The following is a 21719-nucleotide window of genomic DNA, read 5'->3' on the forward strand; positions in this document are numbered from 1 at the left end:
ATCCCCCAATGTAATAACAATTCTGGAGCATCTGTTCTCGTGACTCTATGTTCTGCCATTTCTTTATTATTCCTGCTATAATTTATGAATGAATTGGCAGCAGTTTGCAATGAAGGTCCAGATGGGTGTTACCAGCTGTGATATGTTACTGCACAATCATACACTGGCAGCACTGATTGGATAGTTTCAGACTGCAGGGACACACCCCCAGCTGGTAACACCCATCTGTACCCTTACTGCAGACTGCTGGAAATGCATTCATAAACTTCTAGTAGGAATAATAATGGAAAGGCACAACATAGAGTCATAAGAAGAGATGCTCCAGAATTGTTATTACATGGGAAATGCAAGTAGTTCCTAACACAGACATGTCGGGAGAGGAGAAAGGTCCACTGGTGGTCTTACTATGTAGTAATTGTCCTCATGGCATAAAACCAGTGTCAGTTGGCACTTGTGACAGCACCCTAAATTTGGGAGGTGACTGGAGCTACTGTACTTGCTAACTTTGCATGCACATATGATGATGGATGCCTTATGTCAGGGATGCCCAACCTGCGGCTCTCCAGCTGTTGCAAAACTACAGTTCCCAACATGCCCAGACAGCCTACAGCTATCAGCCTACAGCTGGGCATGGTGGGAGTTGTAGTTTTACAACAGCTGGGGGGTCAAAGGTTGGGTATCCCTGCCTTATGTGATGCACAAATGTCCTGTGGCTCTCACTTGCAGGGTGTTAGAACATGCTGGGAGTTGTAGTTTTGCAACAACTGGAGAGCCATAGATTGCAGACCACTGAACTAAAGTAATGATGATCATCTGTATACGGAATTCCATCAGTTTATGGATACATGGGACTTAGATATTGATGATGTATCCTCAGGATAGGTTTTCAGTATCAGATCTGTGGCGGGTCTGACTCCTGGCATGCCATCGATCACAGGCTCTATTCACTGGTGTCTGGCGCCAACGCACTTTAGTTCAGCTCCCATTCACTTGAATGAGATCTAAGCTGCAGTACCCCAGCACGGCCACTACACAGTGCACGGAGCTGTCTGCTTCCAGTGCTGGTGGCTCCCCACAGCTGATGGGCGGGGGTGCTGGGAGACAGACTGCCACCAATCTGATATGGATGACCTACCCTGAGGACAGGCCATCAATATCTAAGTTCTGGAAAACCCCTTTAATTACTATGTATTTCCTTTATTTACAGCTCAAGACATCCCAGAGATTACCAATTTGGACTGTCTGAATGATTTTGATAAGAAAATGGTTTGTTTTTGGGAAGTGATGAATGGAGACACCAACTGCAGTTCCGATTTCCAATTAAAATACACAGATTTCATGGAAACGTAAGTCACTAAAGCACTGATGCGATGAGACGCGACTCTCTAATGTGGGAAAAGTGTTGAAAAAAGAAAAAAAAAATATTTGTGAAAGTTTTTTTTTTTTTTTTGCAGAACTGAGTATTGCCGGGATCTAAATAATGAATACAATGGGAACACCCGATTGCCCGACAAATGTATCTGCAACATCAAAGTGACTGCTTTCATAGCAGAGGAAAACTATCACATAGAAGTTGAATCACAGGGGCAAAGTGTGGGCAACACAACAGTACGTGTTTTCTCTACTGGTAAGACATCTCCAGCTAAACTTGCACCCAACTTCTGAGGATCCTAGAAAAATCGCTAAAAAAGTGCATAGCAGGGTGGTTGCCACCTTTTCAGGGGTTGTATGCTCTCAAAAAAACATAGAAAACCTCTATTATGGAATTTTGAGCTCACAAAAGGGGGTGGGGGGAGTTCAGAACCCTCACCTATTAGCCAGAGCGGTGACAAAGGGCGCCTCTTGTTCTGGAGGACCCAGCAGGTCAGTTCATTACATAGACTGCTCATTGATTCCAATAAGAAGAATGTAATACTTTCTCTCACCTGTGGTGGCAATAAAATAAATAACATGGCTGCCGCCCTATTAGTAAACAAAGAACCTGTCCTAATCACACAGCTGGACAAGTTACTTCACAACACTGAACTAAAGAGCTGCCTCATCCTCCTCTCTGCTTGTCAGGGATCCTGAATACAGCTGATAAGATCTTCAGCTGAATCCCTGTAGGAATGGAATTCATGAGGAGACATGAAGTACAGAGAGTAGGTGGGGGTAATGAGCAGCAGCTCTTGTATGCAGTCTCCATCACCACAGTCTGTCCTCTCTGTACTTGATGTCTCCTCATGAACTCCATTCCTACAGAGATTCAGCTGAAGATCTTATCATCTGTATTCAGGATCATAATCCCTGACAAGCAGAGCAGAGAGGAGAATGAGGCTGATCTTGACCTCAGTGTTATGAAGTAACTTGTCCTCCTGTGTGATTAGGACAGGGTCTGTGTGTACGAATAGGACGGAGGCCATTTTATTTCCCCTGATGATTACTCCCCAGACAAAACTAGCCATTATAACTAATTAAAGGTATTTGGGAACATATTTATAATAGAGTAATATTCAAGTATTTTTATTTTCTTAATTCTCGGACAACCCCTGTAACAAAGAGAGATGCTGCAGACTGACCGTCTGGGTCAGCCCCAAAGAGCCTTAAAAGGGTTGTCTCATCACAGACAATGGGGAGCATATCGCTAGGATATGACCTCATTGTCTTATAGGTGCGGGTCCCACAGTTCACACCTATCAGACAATGGTGACATATCCTAGCGATATGCCCCCGTTGTCTGAGGTGAGACAACCCTTTAAGCAGCTGGCATCATATTGTAAAACATGCAAGCTGCAGAAGACACCGACCAAAATTAATACCAAAAACGAATTACAAAAATGCTTTTTAGCCCATACATACAATCCATTATAAAAGTGATCCAAAGGTAGCCATAGCCATTAAGGCTTTGCTTACTAACAACCTACCAGCGTTTAACATTTTATACCTATCTTGTGCATATGTGATGTACAGTGTCATACACCTTGAACATTTATACACTTTCTTAAATTACACCCACAAATTTAAATCGTATTTTATTGGACTTTATGTGATAGACCAACACAAAGTCTGTGTGAAGGGAAAAGAAAATGATCCATGGTTTTCAACATTTTATTTGATTAATGAATAATTATCTTGACAGTTTGGGAAAGTTCAAAGGGTACTTGATAGAATAGATAGAATACTTTTTCAAGGCAATGCATATCACGTATGCACAAGATAGGTATAAAATGTTAAATGCTGGGGGCCCTCTGATCACTATTATTAGGACCCGAGTCTCTGTACTTCCTTGCCAACATGTCTGCATTCAGAAGGGGTGATTTACAGTACACGTCAATGCTTCAGAGATTTTAAGGGCCTCTTATGATATTATAGAAGTTTTCTTGCAGCCAATAGGATCAGTTCCAATAGTTATACTGGGGAATCGCTATGTAAGCCACCTCCTGATATAGTCTCGTGGGCTCCTGTAAGGTGACGAGGTCCTGCACTGACACGGCTCTGCCTTTCCCGTCACCCTTCCTCTCATCTAACCAGTTTGTCCAGTTCCTCTGTCACAGATCAGTTTTTTTTTTTTAACTGGAATCCACCAATGTTTTTTGTTTTTTTTCACAGTTAAACCGAAACCTCCATCAGACTTATGGGTGAACCTGACAGACCCAGAAAATGGGGTCGCACATTGGAAAAGCAATTATGAATCCTCCTTCATTGCAGGAATGCTGTCCTTTCATATCCAGTTCATCTCCAAGGAGGATGACAAAACGGTAAATGGCAGTCGTCTTCTATCCTCGCCATTTAGAATAACCCTGCTTGCTGTCAGTGAACGGAAACATTCTTGGAGGCTGGAAACATGCAGCCTTAGGCCTCATGCACACAACCATTGTTTGGGTCCGCATCCGAGCCGCCGTTTTGCGGCTCCATTGATGTAAATAGGTGGGCATCCAAGCCGCAAAAACTGTGGCTCGGATGCGGATCAAAACAACGGTTGTGTGCATGAGGCCTAGGGGCTCATGCACACGACCGTGCCGTTTTTTGCGGTCCGCAAACTGCAGCTTCGCAAAAAACGGATGCAGCCCGTGTGCCTTCCGCAATTTGCACTTATTCTTGTCTACAAAACGGACAAGAATAAGACATGTCTCATAATTTTTGCAGGGTCACAGAACGGAGCAACGGATGCGGACAGCACACAGAGTGCTGTCCTCATCTTTTGCGGACCCTTTGAAATGAATGGTTCCGTATACGGAACGCAAAATACTGTCATGTGCATGAGCCTTAAAGCAAAAGATTCCTGGTATTTCCACTGTGTGAACATGCCCTAATACTTCTCACAGCTGAGGGCTTGTTACAGTTGTATCCAATTGAGACAATCCTCTGTGGGTTAAGGGTACTTTCACACTTGCGGCATAGGATTCCGTCAGGCAGTTCCGTCGCCGGAACTGCCTGCCAGATCCGGCAATCAGGACGCAAATGGATGCATTTGTGAGACGGATCCGGATCTGTCTCATAAATGCATTGCAATACCGGATCCGTCTCTTCAGTGTCATATGGAAAAATGGATCCGGTATTAATTGTTTTTCCATTTTTAAAGGTCTGCGCATGTGCAGACCGGAAAGCCGGATCCGTTTTGCTGGAACACTTAATGGCGGATCCGGCACTAATACACTTCAATGTAAATGAATGCCGGATCCGGCAAGTGATTAGTATTTTTGGCCGGATAGAAAACTGCAGCATGCTGTGGTATTTTCTCCGTCCAAAAAACGTAAGACAGACTGAACTGATGCATCCTGAACGGAATGCTCTCCATTCAGAATGCATTAGGATAAAACAGTTTTTTTCCGGTATTGAGCCCCGAGGACGGAACTCAATACCGGAAAACTTTAACGCAAGTGAGAAAAATACCCTAAATATATCAGAAGCACAAATCTCTCTTCTGTCCAGATGGTTTGTTGCAATGTATCAGTGATGGTGAAATGTATCAAAGTACAGGCTATTTAGCTCACAGGGGCTTGTCTAGACTGGATACATTGTAGCACATTGTCGACTGTGAGACTTGTTGGGTTTGTAGGAGGTTTCAACCAAAGCAGAGTGAGATCTTGACAATAATAAGGAACTGAAACATAAAATAGATGGAGATAGAGAGATATATAGATTAGAGAGATAGATAAATAGATAGATACAATAGATAGATAGATATGGATAGAGAGATAGAGAAAGACAGACAGAATGAAAAAATAAACCAGCACCTCCAAATTATATATAAAAAAAGGGGCACAGATGCACGCTACCTTGGCTGCAACACAATACGTAGAGCTACAAATAGCAGCACACTGCTTACTGCACAAAGACATAGGTAAATGGTGAACACATGAAAGTGTAAACTGCATTACTGCTATCAGTGGTGTACTGACAATACAGGCAGAACACTCAGCTGCTATGGTGCTGTGGGGGAAAAAGGGCCAGCAGTGAACCAAAGGCCCATAATTACACTCCAGCTCCAGTATAGTATCCCTATCATCAGTGGAGAAAGCTAAAGGACCTGTGATGATGTCATCACAGGTCCTGTACATCTAGTAAACGAACTTCACAAAGAATGGTGTAGTTCCCAGGTTAGATAGGAACATCTGCCAGGACCTGTAATTACATCACCTTCAGCATCACAGGTCCTGTGCATCTAGTAAAGGCACAGAACATCAACTGCAGACAGTTACAAACACTATTACCTCATGTACCTCACACAATAACCATAATATATAATAGACTACACATATCTGTACACACTGCATCTGCAACGGGCGCCTCCCCCCAGGGCCCTCTATATCACGTCCAGGATTGGTAGGAATGCCGAGTGGTGTAATGCGGCCTAAATGTCTCTTTATGTGTCACGGTGCTCCTACCTGGATACTGCTGGACCCCAGGCTTTGGCTCCGAATCGATAAAAATGGGGAATAATTGAGGGATTTGAAAGAATACCTTGAGATGAAGTTCAATGGCAGCTTTACTTGAATAAACGTTTCTCCAAGTTTTCAGGCTTTGTCTTGGTTCCAGCAGGCTTTAGCATTAAACTGGCAGGCAAACTCAATTGGGCTATACCTTTCTCTCACTCTGATGTACCGACAGGCTGGCTGTATAACTCTTCTGTATGCAGCACTTCTTCTCTGTAGTCTGAATCTAGGTTATGCCAGGGAACTTTACTCCTGGCTCCTGAGGCTTTAATCTTTGGACTCCATGGCCAGCAGAGCTTAAGGTGCTCTGGCTGGCTTGGGCACGTCCAGCAGAGACATGCCCCTGCACACCCTTCCCCTGTCTAGGGAAGATCTAAACTGGAACTAACTAGTCCCCACCCTTCCTGCAGAAAGTAGGACTAGCCCACTTCTCTCCAGAGGGGGTTATAATGGAATGGAAAGCTCCATTCTACCTAAGTACAGCTCTGCCATATTTGCTGCCACCTGCTGGTGAAGCAGGCATATTACATGAACATAACAGTTGCAAAAAGATTAGGAATGCACAGTGTATAGGACCTGGACATACATACATAAGATGACATTATATTAGCCCATTAGAGATTGTAGCAGGGTGCAGTAGTGGTAACACCACTCTGGGGTGTTACACATCTATTATACCTTGTACTTCTCACATAAGTATACTGCTGCATTTTATATATATATATATATTATATACAGTATAATAGATGCAGTGGACACAGGCAGTATACCCAGTAGTGTACTGATATATGAGGTACAAGGTATAATAGATGAAGTGTGTACAGGTTTATAGTATATACAGCAGTGTACTGATATGTGAGGTAGGAGGTATAATAGATGCAATGTGTACAGATAGTCAGGTCCATAAATATTGGGACATGGACACAATTCTAAATTGTTTGGCTCTATACACCACCACAATGAATTTGAAATGAAACAAACAAGATGTGCCTTAACTGCAGTCTGTCAGCTTTAATTTGAGGGTATTTACATCCAAATCAGGTGAACGGTGCAGGAATTACAACAGTTTGCATATGTGCCTCCCACTTGTAAAGGGACCAAAAGTAATGGGACAGAATAATAATCATAAATCAAACTTTCACTTTTTAATACTTGGTTGCAAATCCATTGCAGTCAACTACAGCCTGAAGTCTGGAACGCATAGACATCACCAGACGCTGGGTTTCATCCCTGGTGATGCTCTGCCAGGCCTCTACTGCAACTGTCTTCAGTTCCTGCTTGTTCTTGGGGCATTTTCCCTTCAGTTTTGTCTTCAGCAAGTGAAATGCAGCTCAATTGGATTCAGGTCAGGTGATTGACTTGGCCATTGCATAACATTCCACTTCTTTCACTTTTTGCAATATGCTTTGGGTCATTGTCCATCTGCACTGTGAAGCGCCGTCCAATGAGTTCTGAAGCATTTAGCTGAATATGAGCAGATAATATTGCCCGAAACACTTCAGAATTCATCCTGCTGCTTTTGTCAGCAGTCACATCATCAATAAATACAAGAGAACCAGTTCCATTGGCAGCCATACATGCCCACGCCATGACACTACCACCAACATGCTTCACTGATGAGGTGGTATGCTTAGGATCATTATTAGCTGTTCCTTTCCTTCTCCATACTCTTCTCTTCCCATTACTCTGGTACAAGTTGAGCTTGGTCTCATCTGTCCATAGGATGTTGTTCCAGAACTGTGAATGCTTTATTAGATCTCGTTTGGCAAACTCTAATCCGGCCTTCCTGTTTTTGAGGATCACCAATAGTTTACATCTTGTGGTGAACCCTCTGTATTCACTCTGGTGAAGTCTTCTCTTGATTGTTGACTTTGACACACATACACCTACCTCCTGGAGAGTGTTCTTGATCTGGCCAACTGTTGTGAAGGGTGTTTTCTTCACCAGGGAAAGAATTATTCGGTCATCCACCACAGTTGTTTTCCGTGGTCTTCTGGGTCTTTTGGTGTTGTTGAGCTCACCGATGCGTTCCTTCTTTTTAGGAATGTTCCAAACAGTTGTTTTGGCCACGCCTAATGTTTTTGCTATCTCTCTGATGGGTTTGTTGTGTTTTTTCAGCCTAATGATGGCTTGCTTCACTGATAGTGACAGCTCTTTGGATCTCATCTTGAGAGTTGACAGCAACAGATTCCAAATGCAAATAGCACACTGGAAATGACCTCTGGACCTTTTATCTGCTCATTGTAATTGGGATAATGAGGGAATAACACACACCTGGCCATGGAACAGCTGAGAAGCCAATTGTCCCATTACTTTTGGTCCCTTAACAAGTGGGAGGCACATATGCAAACTGTTGTAATTCCTGCACCGTTCACCTGATTTGGATGTAAATACCCTCAAATTAAAGCTGACAGTCTGCAGGTAAAGCACATCTTGTTTGTTTTATTTCAAATCCATTGTGGCGGTGTATAAATGTTGTGTCCATGTCCCAATATTTATGGACCTGACTGTATATAGTATATCCAGCAGTGTACAGATATATAGTATATACACCAGTGTACTTATATGTCAGGTATGAGGTATAATACATACAGTGGGTACAGATATATAGTATATACGCAGTGTACTGATATGTGAGGTACGAGCTGTAATTTATACCTCAAAGAGTATAGGGAGGGGATATGAATGGGGGCCCAATTTAGATTCTTGCTATGGGGACCAGTGTTTTGTAGATAGATCGAGTGCATTTTCTGCCTTTAATAACCGGCTGAATTTACTCTGCAGGTAGAAGAACACTTCCTTTCACAATTAGAACCTCAATTCACGTTCAGTAAGAGACAGCTGAGGCGAGGCCATGAGTACAGAGTGAGAGTACGAACAAGACACTCAAAAGGACAGCAAAGAAAGGAAATCTGGAGCAAATGGAGTCCGGAGTTTGTGTTCAGAAACGGTAAAGACTGAGATCTGTCATCGTTTAATTAAGGTTATAAGGGTGTAATTAACCACTTAAGGACCACAGGTTTATACCCCCCTAGTGACCAGGCCCTTTTTTACAAATCGGCACTCCACAACTTTAGCGGTTTATTGGTCGGTCATGCAACTTACCACTCAAATAAATTTTACCTCCTTTTCTTCTCACTAATAGAGCTTTCATTTGGTGGTATTTCATTGCTGCTGACATTTTTACTTTTTTTGTTATTAATCGAAATTTAACGATTTTTTTGCAAAAAAATGACATTTTTCACTTTCAGTTGTAAAATTTTGCAAAAAAAACGACATCCATATATAAATTTTTCGCTAAATTTATTGTTCTACATGTCTTTTGATAAAAAAAAAAATGTTTGGGTAAAAAAAAAAATGGTTTGGGTAAAAGTTATAGCGTTTACAAACTATGGTACAAAAATGTGAATTTCCGCTTTTTGAAGCAGCTCTGACTTTCTGAGCACCTGTCATGTTTTCTGAGGTTCTACAATGCCCAGACAGTACAAACACCCCACAAATGACCCCATTTCGGAAAGTAGACACCCTAAGGTATTCGCTGATGGGCATAGTGAGTTCATAGAACTTTTTATTTTTTGTCACAAGTTAGCGGAAAATGATGATTTATTTATTTTTTTCTTACAAAGTCTCATATTCCACTAACTTGTGACAAAAAATAAAAACTTCCATGAACTCACTATGCCCATCACGAAATACCTTGGGGTGTCTTCTTTCCAAAATGGGGTCACTTGTGGGGTAGTTTTACTGCCCTGGCATTCTAGGGGCCCTAATGTGTGGTTAGTAGTTTGAAATCAAAATGTGTAAAAAATGGCCTGTGAAATCCGAAAGGTGCTCTTTGGAATGTGTGCCCCTTTGCCCACCTAGGCGGCAAAAAAGTGACACACATCTGCTATCGCCGTACTCGGGAGAAGTTCGGGAATGTGTTTTGGGGTGTCATTTTACATATACCCATGCTGGGTGAGAGAAATATCTTGGCAAAAGACAACTTTTCCCATTGTTTTATACAAAGTTGGCATTTGACCAAGATATTTATATCACCCAGCATGGGTATATGTAAAATGACACCCCAAAACACATTGCCCAACTTCTCCTGAGTACGGCGATACCAGATGTGTGACACTTTTTTGCAGCCTAGGTGGGCAAAGGGGCCCACATTCCAAAGAGCACCTTTAGGATTTCACCGGCCATTTTTTACAGATTTTGATTTCAAACTACTTCGCACACATTAGGGCCCCTAAATTGCCAGGGCAGTATAACTACCCCACAGGTGACCCCATTTTGGAAAGAAGACACCCCAAGGTATTCCGTGAGGGGCATGGCGAGTTCCTGGAATTTTTTATTTTTTGTCACAAGTTAGTGGAATCTGAGACTTTGTAAGAAAAAAAAAAAAAAAAAAAAAAAATCATAATTTTCCGCTAACTTGTGACAAAAAATAAAATATTCTAGGAACTCGCCATGCCCCTCACGGAATACCTTGGGGTGTCTTCTTTCCAAAATGGGGTCACTTGTGGCGTAGTTATACTGCCCTGGCATTCTAGGGGCCCTAATGTGTGGTAAGTAGTTTGAAATCAAAATGTGTAAAAAATGACCGGTGAAATCCGAAAGGTGCTCTTTGGAATGTGTGCCCCTTTGCCCACCTAGGCGGCAAAAAAGTGACACACATCTGGTATCGCCGTACTCAGGAGAAGTTGGGGAATGTGTTTTGGGGTGTCATTTTACATATACCCATGCTGGGTGAGAGAAATATCTCTGCAAAAGACAACTTTTCCCATTTTTTTATACAAAGTTGGCATTTGACCAAGATATTTATCTCACCCAGCATGGGTATATGTAAAATGACACCCCAAAACACATTGCCCAACTTCTCCTGAGTACGGCGATACCAGATGTGTGACACTTTTTTGCAGCCTAGATGCGCAAAGGGGCCCAAATTCCTTTTAGGGGGGCATTTTTAGACGTTTGGATCCCAGACTTCTTCTCACGGTTTCGGGCCCCTAAAATGCCAGGGCAGTATAAATACCCCACATGTGACCCCATTTTGGAAAGAAGACACCCCAAGGTATTCAATGAGGGGCATGGCGAGTTCATAGAAATTTTTTTTTTGGGCACAAGTTAGCGGAAATTTTTTTCTTTTTTTTTTTTCTCACAAAGTCTCCCTTTCCGCTAACTTGGGACAAAAATGTAAATCTTTCATGGACTCAATATGCCCCTCACGGAATACCTTGGGGTGTCTTCTTTCCGAAATGGGGTCACATGTGGGGTATTTATACTGCCCTGGCTTTTTAGGGGCCCTAAAGCGTGAGAAGAAGTCTGGAATATAAATGTCTAAAAAATGTTACGCATTTGGATTCCGTGAGGGGTATGGCGAGTTCATGTGAGATTTTATTTTTTGACACAAGTTAGTGGAATATGAGACTTTGTAAGAAAAAATAAAATAAAAAATATTTCCGCTAACTTGGGCCAAAAAAAATTCTGAATGGAGCCTTACAGGGGGTGATCAATGACAGGGGGGCGATCAATGACAGGGGGGTGATCAGGGAGTGTATATGGGGTGATCACCCCCCTGTCACTGACCACCCCTCTGAAAGGCTCCATTCAGACGTCTATATGTTTTTTACGGATCCACGGATCGGAACCGCAAAACACATACGGACGTCTGAATGGAGCCTTACATGGGGGTGATCAATGACAGGGGGGTGATCAGGGAGTGTATATGGGGTGATCACCCCCCTGTCATTGATCAGCCCCCTGTAAGGCTCCATTCAGACGTCCGTATGCGTTTTGCGGATCCGATCCATGGATGCGTGGATCCGTAAAACACATGCAGACGTCTGAATGGAGCCTTACAGGGGGGTGATCAATGACAGGGGGTGATCAGGGAGTGTATATGGGGTGATCACCCCCCTGTAAGGCTCCATTCAGACGTCCGTATGTGTTTTGCGGATCCGATCCATAGATGCGTGGATCCGTAAAACACATACAGACGTCTGAATGGAGCCTTACAGGGGGGTGATCATCCCATATAGACTCCCTGATCACCCCCCTGTAAGGCTCCATTTAGACGTCCGTATGTGTTTTGCGGATCCGATCCATGTATCCGTAAAAATCATACGGACATCTGAATGGAGCCTTACAGGGGGGTGATCAATGACAGGGGGGTGATCAATGACAGGGGGTGATCAGGAAGTCTATATGGGTGATCACCCCCCAGTCATTGATCACCCCCCTGTAAGGCTCCATTCAGACGTCCGTATGTGTTTTGCAGATCCGATCCATGTATCCGTGAAAATCATACGGACGTCTGAATGGAGCCTTACAGGGGGGTGATCAATGACGGAGGTGATCAGGGAGTCTATATGGGTGATCACTCCTCTGTCATTGATCACCCCCCTGTAAGGCTCCATTCAGACGTCCGCATGTGTTTTGCGGATCCGATCCATGTATCAGTGGATCCGTAAAAATCATACGGACGTCTGAATGGAGCCTTACAGGGGGGTGATCAATGACAAGGGGGTGATCAATGACAGGGAAGTGATCAGGAAGTCTATATGCGTGATCACCCCATTGTCATTGATCACCCCCCTGTAAGGCTCCATTCAGACGTCCGTATGCGTTTTGCGGATCCAATCCATGTATCCGTGGATCTGTAAAAATCATACAGACCTCTGAATGGAGCCTTACAGGGGGGTGATCAATGACAGGGGGGTGATCAGGGAGTCTATATGGGGTGATCAGTGGTTCATAAAGGGTTAATAAGTGACAGGGGGGGTGTAGTGTAGTGTAGTGTAGTGTTTGGTGCTACTTTACTGAGCTGCCTGTGTCCTCTGGTGGTCGATCCAAACAAAAGGGACCACCAGAGGACCAGGTAGCAGGTATATTAGACGCTGTTATCAAAACAGCGTCTAATATACCTGTTGGGGGTTAAAAAAATCACATCTCCAGCCTGCCAGCGAGCGATCGCCGCTGGCAGGCTGGAGATCCACCCGCTTACCTTCCGTTCCTGTGAGCGCGCGCGCCTGTGTGCGCGCGTTCACAGGAAATCTCGCGTCTCGCGAGATGACGCCTATTGGCGTTAGTGTGACCTGGGAGAGCCGCCGCGATGACGCCTTTCGGCGTTAGCGTGGCGGCAAGCGGTTAACATTCAAGGGATAAATAAACAAAAATATTCACTTTAACATATCATCTGGTTACTACAGCATTCACTTCAGTGAGCGCAACACTGCAGTAACCACCTTGTCCACTACACAATGGAAGGCGCTGTAGTTCTGGTGCTACTGCAATCATTGGCTGAGGTGGTCACTGCTGTGGCCATTGATTGGCTCAGTGGGCATTGCCTGCGTGTCGAGAGGGAGCAGGATAGGTCATCAGTATGTAAATCCCGGAGAACCCCTTTAACAATCTTTTTGCCCTATTGCATACAGGGCAGGGAGGAGGCTCCTGCTACAGCCAGTTGTCGTATGGCCAGGCATCAGATTGTGAGGAGGGACATGGCTGATTTTCTAGGACACAAATAGAAGATTTCTTGTAATAGGAGGCAAAATAGGACCAAAGGAATGAAGGAGATGAAGAGGGGAAGAGATGGGATATTATTATTATTATTTTTTTTAGCATGCTCTCTGTTTAGTGTTCTTTTAAGTGAAAGATCTCTCGCTCTTTTTCAGTGGTTGTCCTGAGAACTGACTACTTTTTTCTTCTTCTAGATTATGACCGAACCATAATGGACTTTAAGTGGGTCATCATCCCAGTCATCTGTATCCTTGTAATAGTGCTCAGTGTATTCTGTTACTTCTGCGTACTCAGGTGAGAGAATAATACCAGCCCATGACTAACCCATCTCTCCTATATACCGGCCTGCTGCCAACCCAGCTCTCCTATATACTGGCCCGCTGCCAACCCCGCTCTCCTATATACCGGCCCACTGCTAACCCAGCTCTCTTGTATACCGGCCCCACTACTAACCCAGCTCTCCTGTATACCAGCCCACTACTAACCCAGCTCTCCTATATACCAGCCCACTACTAACCCAGCTCTCCTATATACCAGCCCACTACTAACCCAGCTCTCCTATATACCAGCCCACTGCTAACCCAGCTCTCCTATATACCGGCCCGCTGCCAACCCCGCTCTCCTATATACCGGCCCACTGCTAACCCAGCTCTCCTATATACCAGCCCACTACTAACCCAGCTCTCCTATATACCAGCCCACTGCTAACCCAGCTCTCCTATATACCGGCCCGCTGCCAACCCCGCTCTCCTATATACCGGCCCACTGCTAACCCAGCTCTCCTATATACCGGCCCACTGCTAACCCAGCTCTCCTATATACCAGCCCACTACTAACCCAGCTCTCCTATATACCAGCCCACTACTAACCCAGCTCTCCTGTATACCAGCCCACTACTAACCCAGCTCTCCTATATACCAGCCCACTACTAACCCAGCTTAAATACGAGACCAATCCCTCTCTCCTGTATGCCAGAACATGGCATCGCATCTCCCCTACATACGAGAAGACTATTACCCCCCTTTTTCCTATATACTGGACCTCTACTTAATCACAAATATCCACAGCCAAATACAATGATCCTTTAATGTCTATATAAATTTCTACCTACCTCTATAACATCTACTGTTTTTCTTTTAACCCATTAATGACCAGCTTTTTTTTTCCAGTTTTTGCCTCCCCGTGTTTAATGAGCCATAACTTTTTATTCATTGACATGGGCCTTTTTTTGTTGGAAGATAAACTGCATTGCTTTGGCGCTGTTTGAGAGCACATATACGTTACTTTGTAACTTATATATACTTTTTTTGCAGCACAAATATAGAAAAAGTGATTGCTTTTTTTACTTTACTGTTTACACTGTACATTTTTTTAAAACCCCATTAAGGAATTACTGTCTTGCAAAATAAATGTATGCTTATAAAGCATTAGAACAATCCTGTTTGCTAATACCTTATGCCCTGTGACTCTATGGCACAGGCTGGGGTTAGGGAGACACTAGTCAGGTTAAATGAATTCTTTCTAGGCCTCCAGGGCTGACTGCAGAGAATTTACCCAGCCTATGAACAGATCACTAGGACCCAATGAGGGGGAAATACCCTTTGAGCATGCAGTGGTCACAGACTGGGGCAATCAAAGGGTTAGCAGTTCAGATTAGAACTTGTTTGCAAAGTTTATGTGTGTGGGAAGGTTTTCCAAATTTTTTGAACTGATGATTTCAGTATCTGATCGGTGGGGGTCAGACACCTGGGACACCCGCCGATCAGCTGGTTGAGAAGACACCGGTGCTCGCAGTAGCGTCACTGCCTTTTCTCAGCTCTCCCTAGGCCATGTGACATCACATTCATCGATCATATGGCCTAGGCGCAGCTCAGCCCCATTGCAGCGAATGGGACTGAACTGCAATACCAAGCATGGCCACAATACAAAGGACTACTGAGAGCTGTTCTCAAACAGCTGATCGGCAAGGGCCCTGGGTGTCAGACTCCCACCGATCAGATACTGAAGGCCTATCCAGAGGATAGATCATCGGATTAAAAAAATTTGGGAAAACCCTTTTAAGTTATTTCTCCTTGTTCCTGTCTCCACAGTCTCACGTCCCCCCGTCCCCTTATTTCTCTACTCCGTGGATGCAGTTTTACCTAATGTCATTGTTTAGTTATTACACATGGATCATAACAGTTTACGTCACTGTACGATATATTTCTTACATGTGCTTTACTTTAACTGTACATAAATTATATTAATGTTCATCCATCTCATAGAACCAAGGAAAAATGGTGGAATAACATTCCAGATCCTGCAAGGAGCAAACTAGCCGAGAGCCAACTGATACCGGTGAGCGAAAGAAGAACACAGAATGCCTTAGGCACTAGCTACCATACAGTCTGCATATATCACTTTATGTTATATAGAGTATTATACTATAATAGTATATATAATCATGGCTGCAGTAGACCTAAGCAAACATATACCGTAGGTATCCCTGTAGGAGACATTTATGGGACTCACTGAAAAATTTTGAGCATGGTCTGATGAATGAGTGTGCCATAAATACACTATGAGATCCAGTTTTAATGGATGTCTGGTATTGACAACCCATTTTAAAGTACCCCCTTTTGGGCATTTTGAGTTAATAGAGGGGGTACCTATTCAAGACTCTCATCTATTACAGGGCTCCAGATGCATCTATTACAGGGCTCCAATGCGACTTAGAATTTACAAATGGTGACAAGACTTTTTAGTCTTGTTGCCATTTGCGACTAGATCCGCCGCAGCTCTGCAGTTGAATACAGCAGCGGGGCACAGGAGCTGATAGTTCTCTTCCCCGCCGCCGATGTTCTTCTCAGCAGCGCAGTGGAGGAGTCTCTCCCTCCCCCCCTGTGCTGCCGCAACCAATAAGAAAAGAGACAGGAGGAGGAGGGGAGGGGCTGTGGCCACCAATGAAGATAACTGACCTGTTAATACAAATACATGCGGCGGGTGCCGGAATCAAATAGCCGGCACCTGACCTCTGTGACAGGGAGCTGCGATCAGCGGCAGTTAACCCCTCAGGTGCTGCAGCGGATCGCAGCTCCTAGTCATAGAGGTCGGATGCCGGCTATTTGATTCCGGCACCCGCCGCATGTATTTGTATTAACAGGTCAGTTATCTTCATTGGTGGCGCAGTGCGCCCCCCTCCCCAGTATAAAAAACATTGGTGGTACAGTGCGTCCCCCCCTCCCCAGTATAATAAACATATAAACATTGGTGGCGCAGTGCACACCCCCCCCCCTCCTAACACCCCAGTATAAAAAACATTGGTGGTGCAGTGCGCCCCCCCCCCAGTATAATAAACATTGGTGGTGCAGTGCGCCCCCCCCCCCCAGTATAATAAACATTGGTGGCGCAGTGCCAATGAGGGTTAAAAAAAACAACAAATTAACTCGCCTCCAGTTGATCGCGTAGCTGCCGGTCTCCTGTTCTTTCTTCAGGACCTGTGGTGACGTCACTGAGCTCATCACATGGTCCATTACCATGGTGATGGATCATGTGATGTACCATGTGATGAGCACAGTGACGTCACCACAGGTGCCTTGACAGGTCCTGAAGACAGAACAGGAGACTGGCAGCTACGCAATCAATTGGAGGAGGGGAGTTCTTTTTTTTTTAACCCTCAATTGACCACTCAATAAGTATTCTGTATTAAAGAATGCTATTATTTTCCCTTATAACCATGTTATAAGGGAAAATAATACAATACAGTGAATAGACTTTCATCCTAGCAACCATGCATTAATATCGCACCGCATCCGCACTTGCTTGCGATTTTCACGCAGCCCCATTAACTTCTATGGGGCCTGCATTGTGTGAAAAACGCACAACATAGAGCATGCTGTGATTTTCACGCAACGCACAAGTGATGGGTGAAAATCACCGCTCATGTGCACAGCCCCATAGAAGTGAATGGGTCTGGATTCAGTGCGGGTGCAATGCGTTCACCTTACACATTGCACCCGCGCAGAAATCTCGCCCGTGTGAAAAGGGCCTAAGGGTGAATTGAATGCATGGGGATATGCCTGATCAGTTCTTTTCCGGTATAGAACCCCTGTGACAGAACAAACATATTACTTAGCACTGCGTCCTATGCGGAGAGCGCCGTAACAGAAATAAATAAATAAAAACCATGCGATTCGCCATTTTTCACATTGACACCCCAAAAAATAGGATAGGACTGTTCTATTATGGGCCGAACGTTTCATAAAATGCGAAATGCACGTGGCTTTTTTTTGGTGTTTTTTTAATTATTTTTTTTGCGTGGTATTGAGTATCGCAATACTTTTTTATGGTGACGAAAGCGAATCAAAATTTTGGTATCGAAACAACCCTACGCCGATCTGATCGGCATATCGTTGTCACGATACCAAAATTTTGATTCGGTTTCGATTTGGCAACTAAAAATTTTATTTGGCTCCTACATTTTTCAGTTCAGGAGCCAATGGCTACTAGGTATTTTTTTTTAGTCTGGAGCACTGCATTAGCCACGACCATGTCTCGTTCTGGAGGACCGAACATACTAGTGGATTACATGAACAGTCCATTAATTTCAATGCAGATTGTAATTCCACATTTTTCCTGTGGTGGCGCTGCAGTCAAACAAAACACTTGCAGCTGGATTCCTCTGCAGATTACAGCTGATTGCTGAGGGATCTCTGTGGTCACAGGTGAATCAATCAAACATGTTTCATAGAAAATATCCTTCACGTATCTCATTGGATGCTAATTCATACGGGGATCAGCCAAATAGCATGTATGATTATAGTAAAACTTAATATATAAAACTAAATAGATACCTAAATCTAAATGTTAAATACAATTGTATCAATCACACGACCTTCCTTGCTGAAAGAGGAGGTTCTAGAACCTGTGTTAGGTAGACGGAGCATCCTGATATAACATAGGACTGACCTGTAGAGAACAATTTATATTCTTAATGTTTATCCTTTCTGCATTTTAGAAAAATCATTTGAAACCAACTGGAAAGCCTAGTGCTGGAAAATCATGGTGAGTTTCTGCTTCATTGGCGGAGATGGTGTCTTCTTGATGACCCTTCATTTTTATATTTCTAACATTTTCTTCCTCTTCCCAGTAGCAAATGTTTGGGCAAACTCGCCAAAGCCCTCAGTAAGTCCAAGTATGAACAAGTCTCCAAGGAATATCCTGCCAAAGACAGTCTAAACTTCATGGGAAACTTTATTTTTGAACCCGAGAAAGTTGATATTGAAAGCTGCATTCATCTGTATCCTAAAGAAGATGATAACTTACATCAAGAGGACTCTCCTGAAGATGATGAAGACATTCATCTGATGCCCACTGACTGGTCTATTGGAATGATGTTTGATGATATTTTAGGTAAGGTGGAAACACCAGAACCGGTTAATGCGGACAATGCATTTGGAAGCTTTGGGACATTAATTCTAAGGGACAATTTTCAGAAACATCTGCCAATTTCCATGGTCTCCCATGAATCTGGATATCAAAGCTATGATTATGAGGATTCTCCAGGGAATTCAAAATCATATGGGCCAAATCCCCCATATCTTGACCAATCTTCTCTCGTTCAAGGTGATTTTTTACCATATGCTCCAGTACCCAACATTAATGAGGGTGAATCTCAAGTAGCTAAAGATGCACTTGTGAATTCTGGCTACAACAGCTTTGCTAGTGCTCTAGCCGAAGCGACATCCAACATTATGGAAAGAGACAACATATCAGTGTTTTCCTTGGGCACGTTTTACCAACCTAATTATAGGCATTCTTTGCAGAATCCAAAAAGCATTCTGTATTACAACAAAACATGTTTTCCAACTTACGAGGATGACGTTCGACCTATCATAACTCCAACATCTGATTACAGAGTAAAGACATGTCCCATTTCTGTATCTGAAGGACCTGGATATCAAAGCTTTAACCAAGCCAGTTCAACAAGGTGATACGTCTAGTATCGTCAGTACCACTTGCCTTGTTTTTGACTCTGGGTACAAGCCCTTTGAAAGCCTTACAAGAATCTCTACCAGCAGTGTAGACAATATCAACGGTTTTTCAGAGCTTGACAATCAGCGTCCTTTCGAAGACTCCTGTTAACAATTATGAGGACCTTCAACAAACTGGAATGGTCAATGGTGGGACAGATGAGTGGACAGATACTCAAAGTTCTGAACTCAACTTTTTTTCTAGGAAATATCCATCCTATTCTGAAACATTAGGAGATAAACATACGGGTTCGGTAAGCCTAACTATGGACATTCATTATGGCATCCACAGGGCATTAAAGGAAGCTGATGAACCTTTGGCTTTGACCTTCGACATAATTGATAATTTGAGGAATTTTGCAAACATGCCAGAATCCAGCATATCCCTTGGCTTAGAGTTTTGTGGATTCCCTACAAATATTACATCCTTCCCGTGTTTACTGGATGAGACACCAATCATTCATGACCATCTTCTGGATAAGAACTGCCCTCGTACCGAGAAGGACTTCTCAATGAAGTTTGAGAACATGTCCTATTTTCTCCCTCTTCATCGTTTAAGGGCAGAAGATTGCAGCCAAACAAATAACCACTTACTGGTGCAGCATAATAATATGGACAACGAGGGTAATTCATATATGAAGATAGCATTGTGGTAGACGTAGATCTAGCCGATATAAAATATATGGACTAGGTTCTGTGTTTGTACGAGTCAGAAAATGATGGGTGCTGCCTATGACCATTAAATTGTATCAGTCTTGAGCATGGCAAGGTTTAGCCTGAACAGCAGTTTGCTATGATTGAAGGAAAGGGTGCAAACTTAATGGTTACACACAGTATTGTGGCACAGAGCTCAATAACATCACTTCCATTTACTATGTACAAGTAGCGAACTGTGAAGAATTTCATTTTTGGATTGTCAATGGGGGTGTTGCCATGCCTCACACAATACAATGGCATTCTATATAATGTGAAGTAAAAACTCCACTTTTAATGTTTTTTTATGTACATGTACATGCTAAAAATGCATGAGTTAAAAGGGTTTATCCCATGATTAATATAAAAAACTTAAATCAGACATCATATAGTACATGACAACCTCTTCCTAACAAAGCTAGAACCAGCCCCGTACCTCACATGGAAGCAGAGAACTCCACATTTATTGTTCAAATAGATTTTCTTCAGGTTGGCAGCTTGAGGGCGTGTACTTTCTGCTGAAGTTCTCTCCCTATGACAGCTCAGGGGGATGTGTCCTTTCTGGGGGCAGGGTGTCTTGTCTCTTGCAGCTCTTTCCCTGTAACTGTCTCAGCGACTTAAATTAGATACAGCTGGTGACAGTTGAAGAATTAAACTGAGCATGTGCGTCCCCCTTAGTGAGGAGGTCAGAGAAATTAGGGAAAAGAGCAAACTGCAGGTAGCGCTATACATGCAGATTTTATATGGAATAAGTCAGTGGTTATATTAAATTTTTTATTACATGCAATTACAAAAGTATTCAGATCCAGGTGCTGGTTTGAAAAATGTAGAATGTTTTTGGTAGGACAGCACTTTTCAAATTGTACAGTTGCTTATAAAGACCTTTTTATATGAGCACTATTAAAACACTAAATATGTGCCCCAGAAAACTGATGCACATTACACATGAAACCTAACCCAGCACCTTGCTGGCAGAAATCCCCCCTATATCATTTAAATTTAATTTCTATATATAACAGAGTAGCTGAGTCATTCTTTATTGCTTCTTGTATTGATATTAATGAAAACCCTAAGGCCCTCAATGTGCCTATAGTCATGTGGGTGTCCCGTGTCCCTACCTCATTGTAGGAGCAGACTAATCCTAACATGCACAGAAGGTATAGGGGAAAGACTTAGGGAGTTGATACTGGCAGACATCGACATATGAGATTTCTCTCCATGGTATTTGCAATGGCTGTTTATGGTACTAATCTCTGGGTTTATAGTTATAGTAGGAAGAGCAGCTCTGGAGCAGAAACTGCTGCTCTAACAAGTGAAACACTAAGCAGAATCAGAGAAGAGGGCCAGTTATAAAAAATAATAATGAAATATTACTACTGCACAAAGGTACCAAAAATATAGCACTGTGAATATCCCAGGAATGGAGTATCTATACAAAAACAAAGCTTTTGTCTGTAACTTGTCATATTGGCCTGTCCTGTAACATGTGGCTTTATCTGATATATATGGTAAGGTATACCTAAATGGAGTCCTTGAGCAATAAAGTTATACCATCACTAGTCTGTAGTCATACCTCTGTAAACTAATCACAGGC

The 21719-nt window shown here is 43.2% G+C and overlaps 1 protein-coding gene across 4 annotated transcripts in view; it reads left to right on the forward strand.

The window, feature by feature from the left end:
• Positions 1-21684, forward strand: part of IL4R (interleukin 4 receptor) — a 39767-nt gene extending 18083 nt beyond the window's left edge. For 3 of the 4 annotated variants that reach the window (XM_044304045.1, XM_044304043.1, XM_044304044.1), the window contains 8 exons: positions 1208-1346; positions 1455-1627; positions 3589-3737; positions 8700-8865; positions 13616-13715; positions 15686-15758; positions 18418-18464; positions 18550-21684. In XM_044304045.1, the coding sequence (XP_044159980.1) occupies positions 1208-1346; positions 1455-1627; positions 3589-3737; positions 8700-8865; positions 13616-13715; positions 15686-15758; positions 18418-18464; positions 18550-19393 (1691 nt within the window). In that variant the 3' untranslated portion in view covers positions 19394-21684. The remainder of the gene's footprint in view (positions 1-1207; positions 1347-1454; positions 1628-3588; positions 3738-8699; positions 8866-13615; positions 13716-15685; positions 15759-18417; positions 18465-18549) is intronic. The other variant, XM_044304046.1, reaches the window with a different exon arrangement.
• The last annotated feature ends 35 nt before the right edge of the window (positions 21685-21719 follow it).

This window comes from Bufo gargarizans, chromosome 8 (assembly GCF_014858855.1).
Source record: "Bufo gargarizans isolate SCDJY-AF-19 chromosome 8, ASM1485885v1, whole genome shotgun sequence".
NCBI classification, from domain to species: Eukaryota; Metazoa; Chordata; class Amphibia; order Anura; family Bufonidae; genus Bufo; species Bufo gargarizans.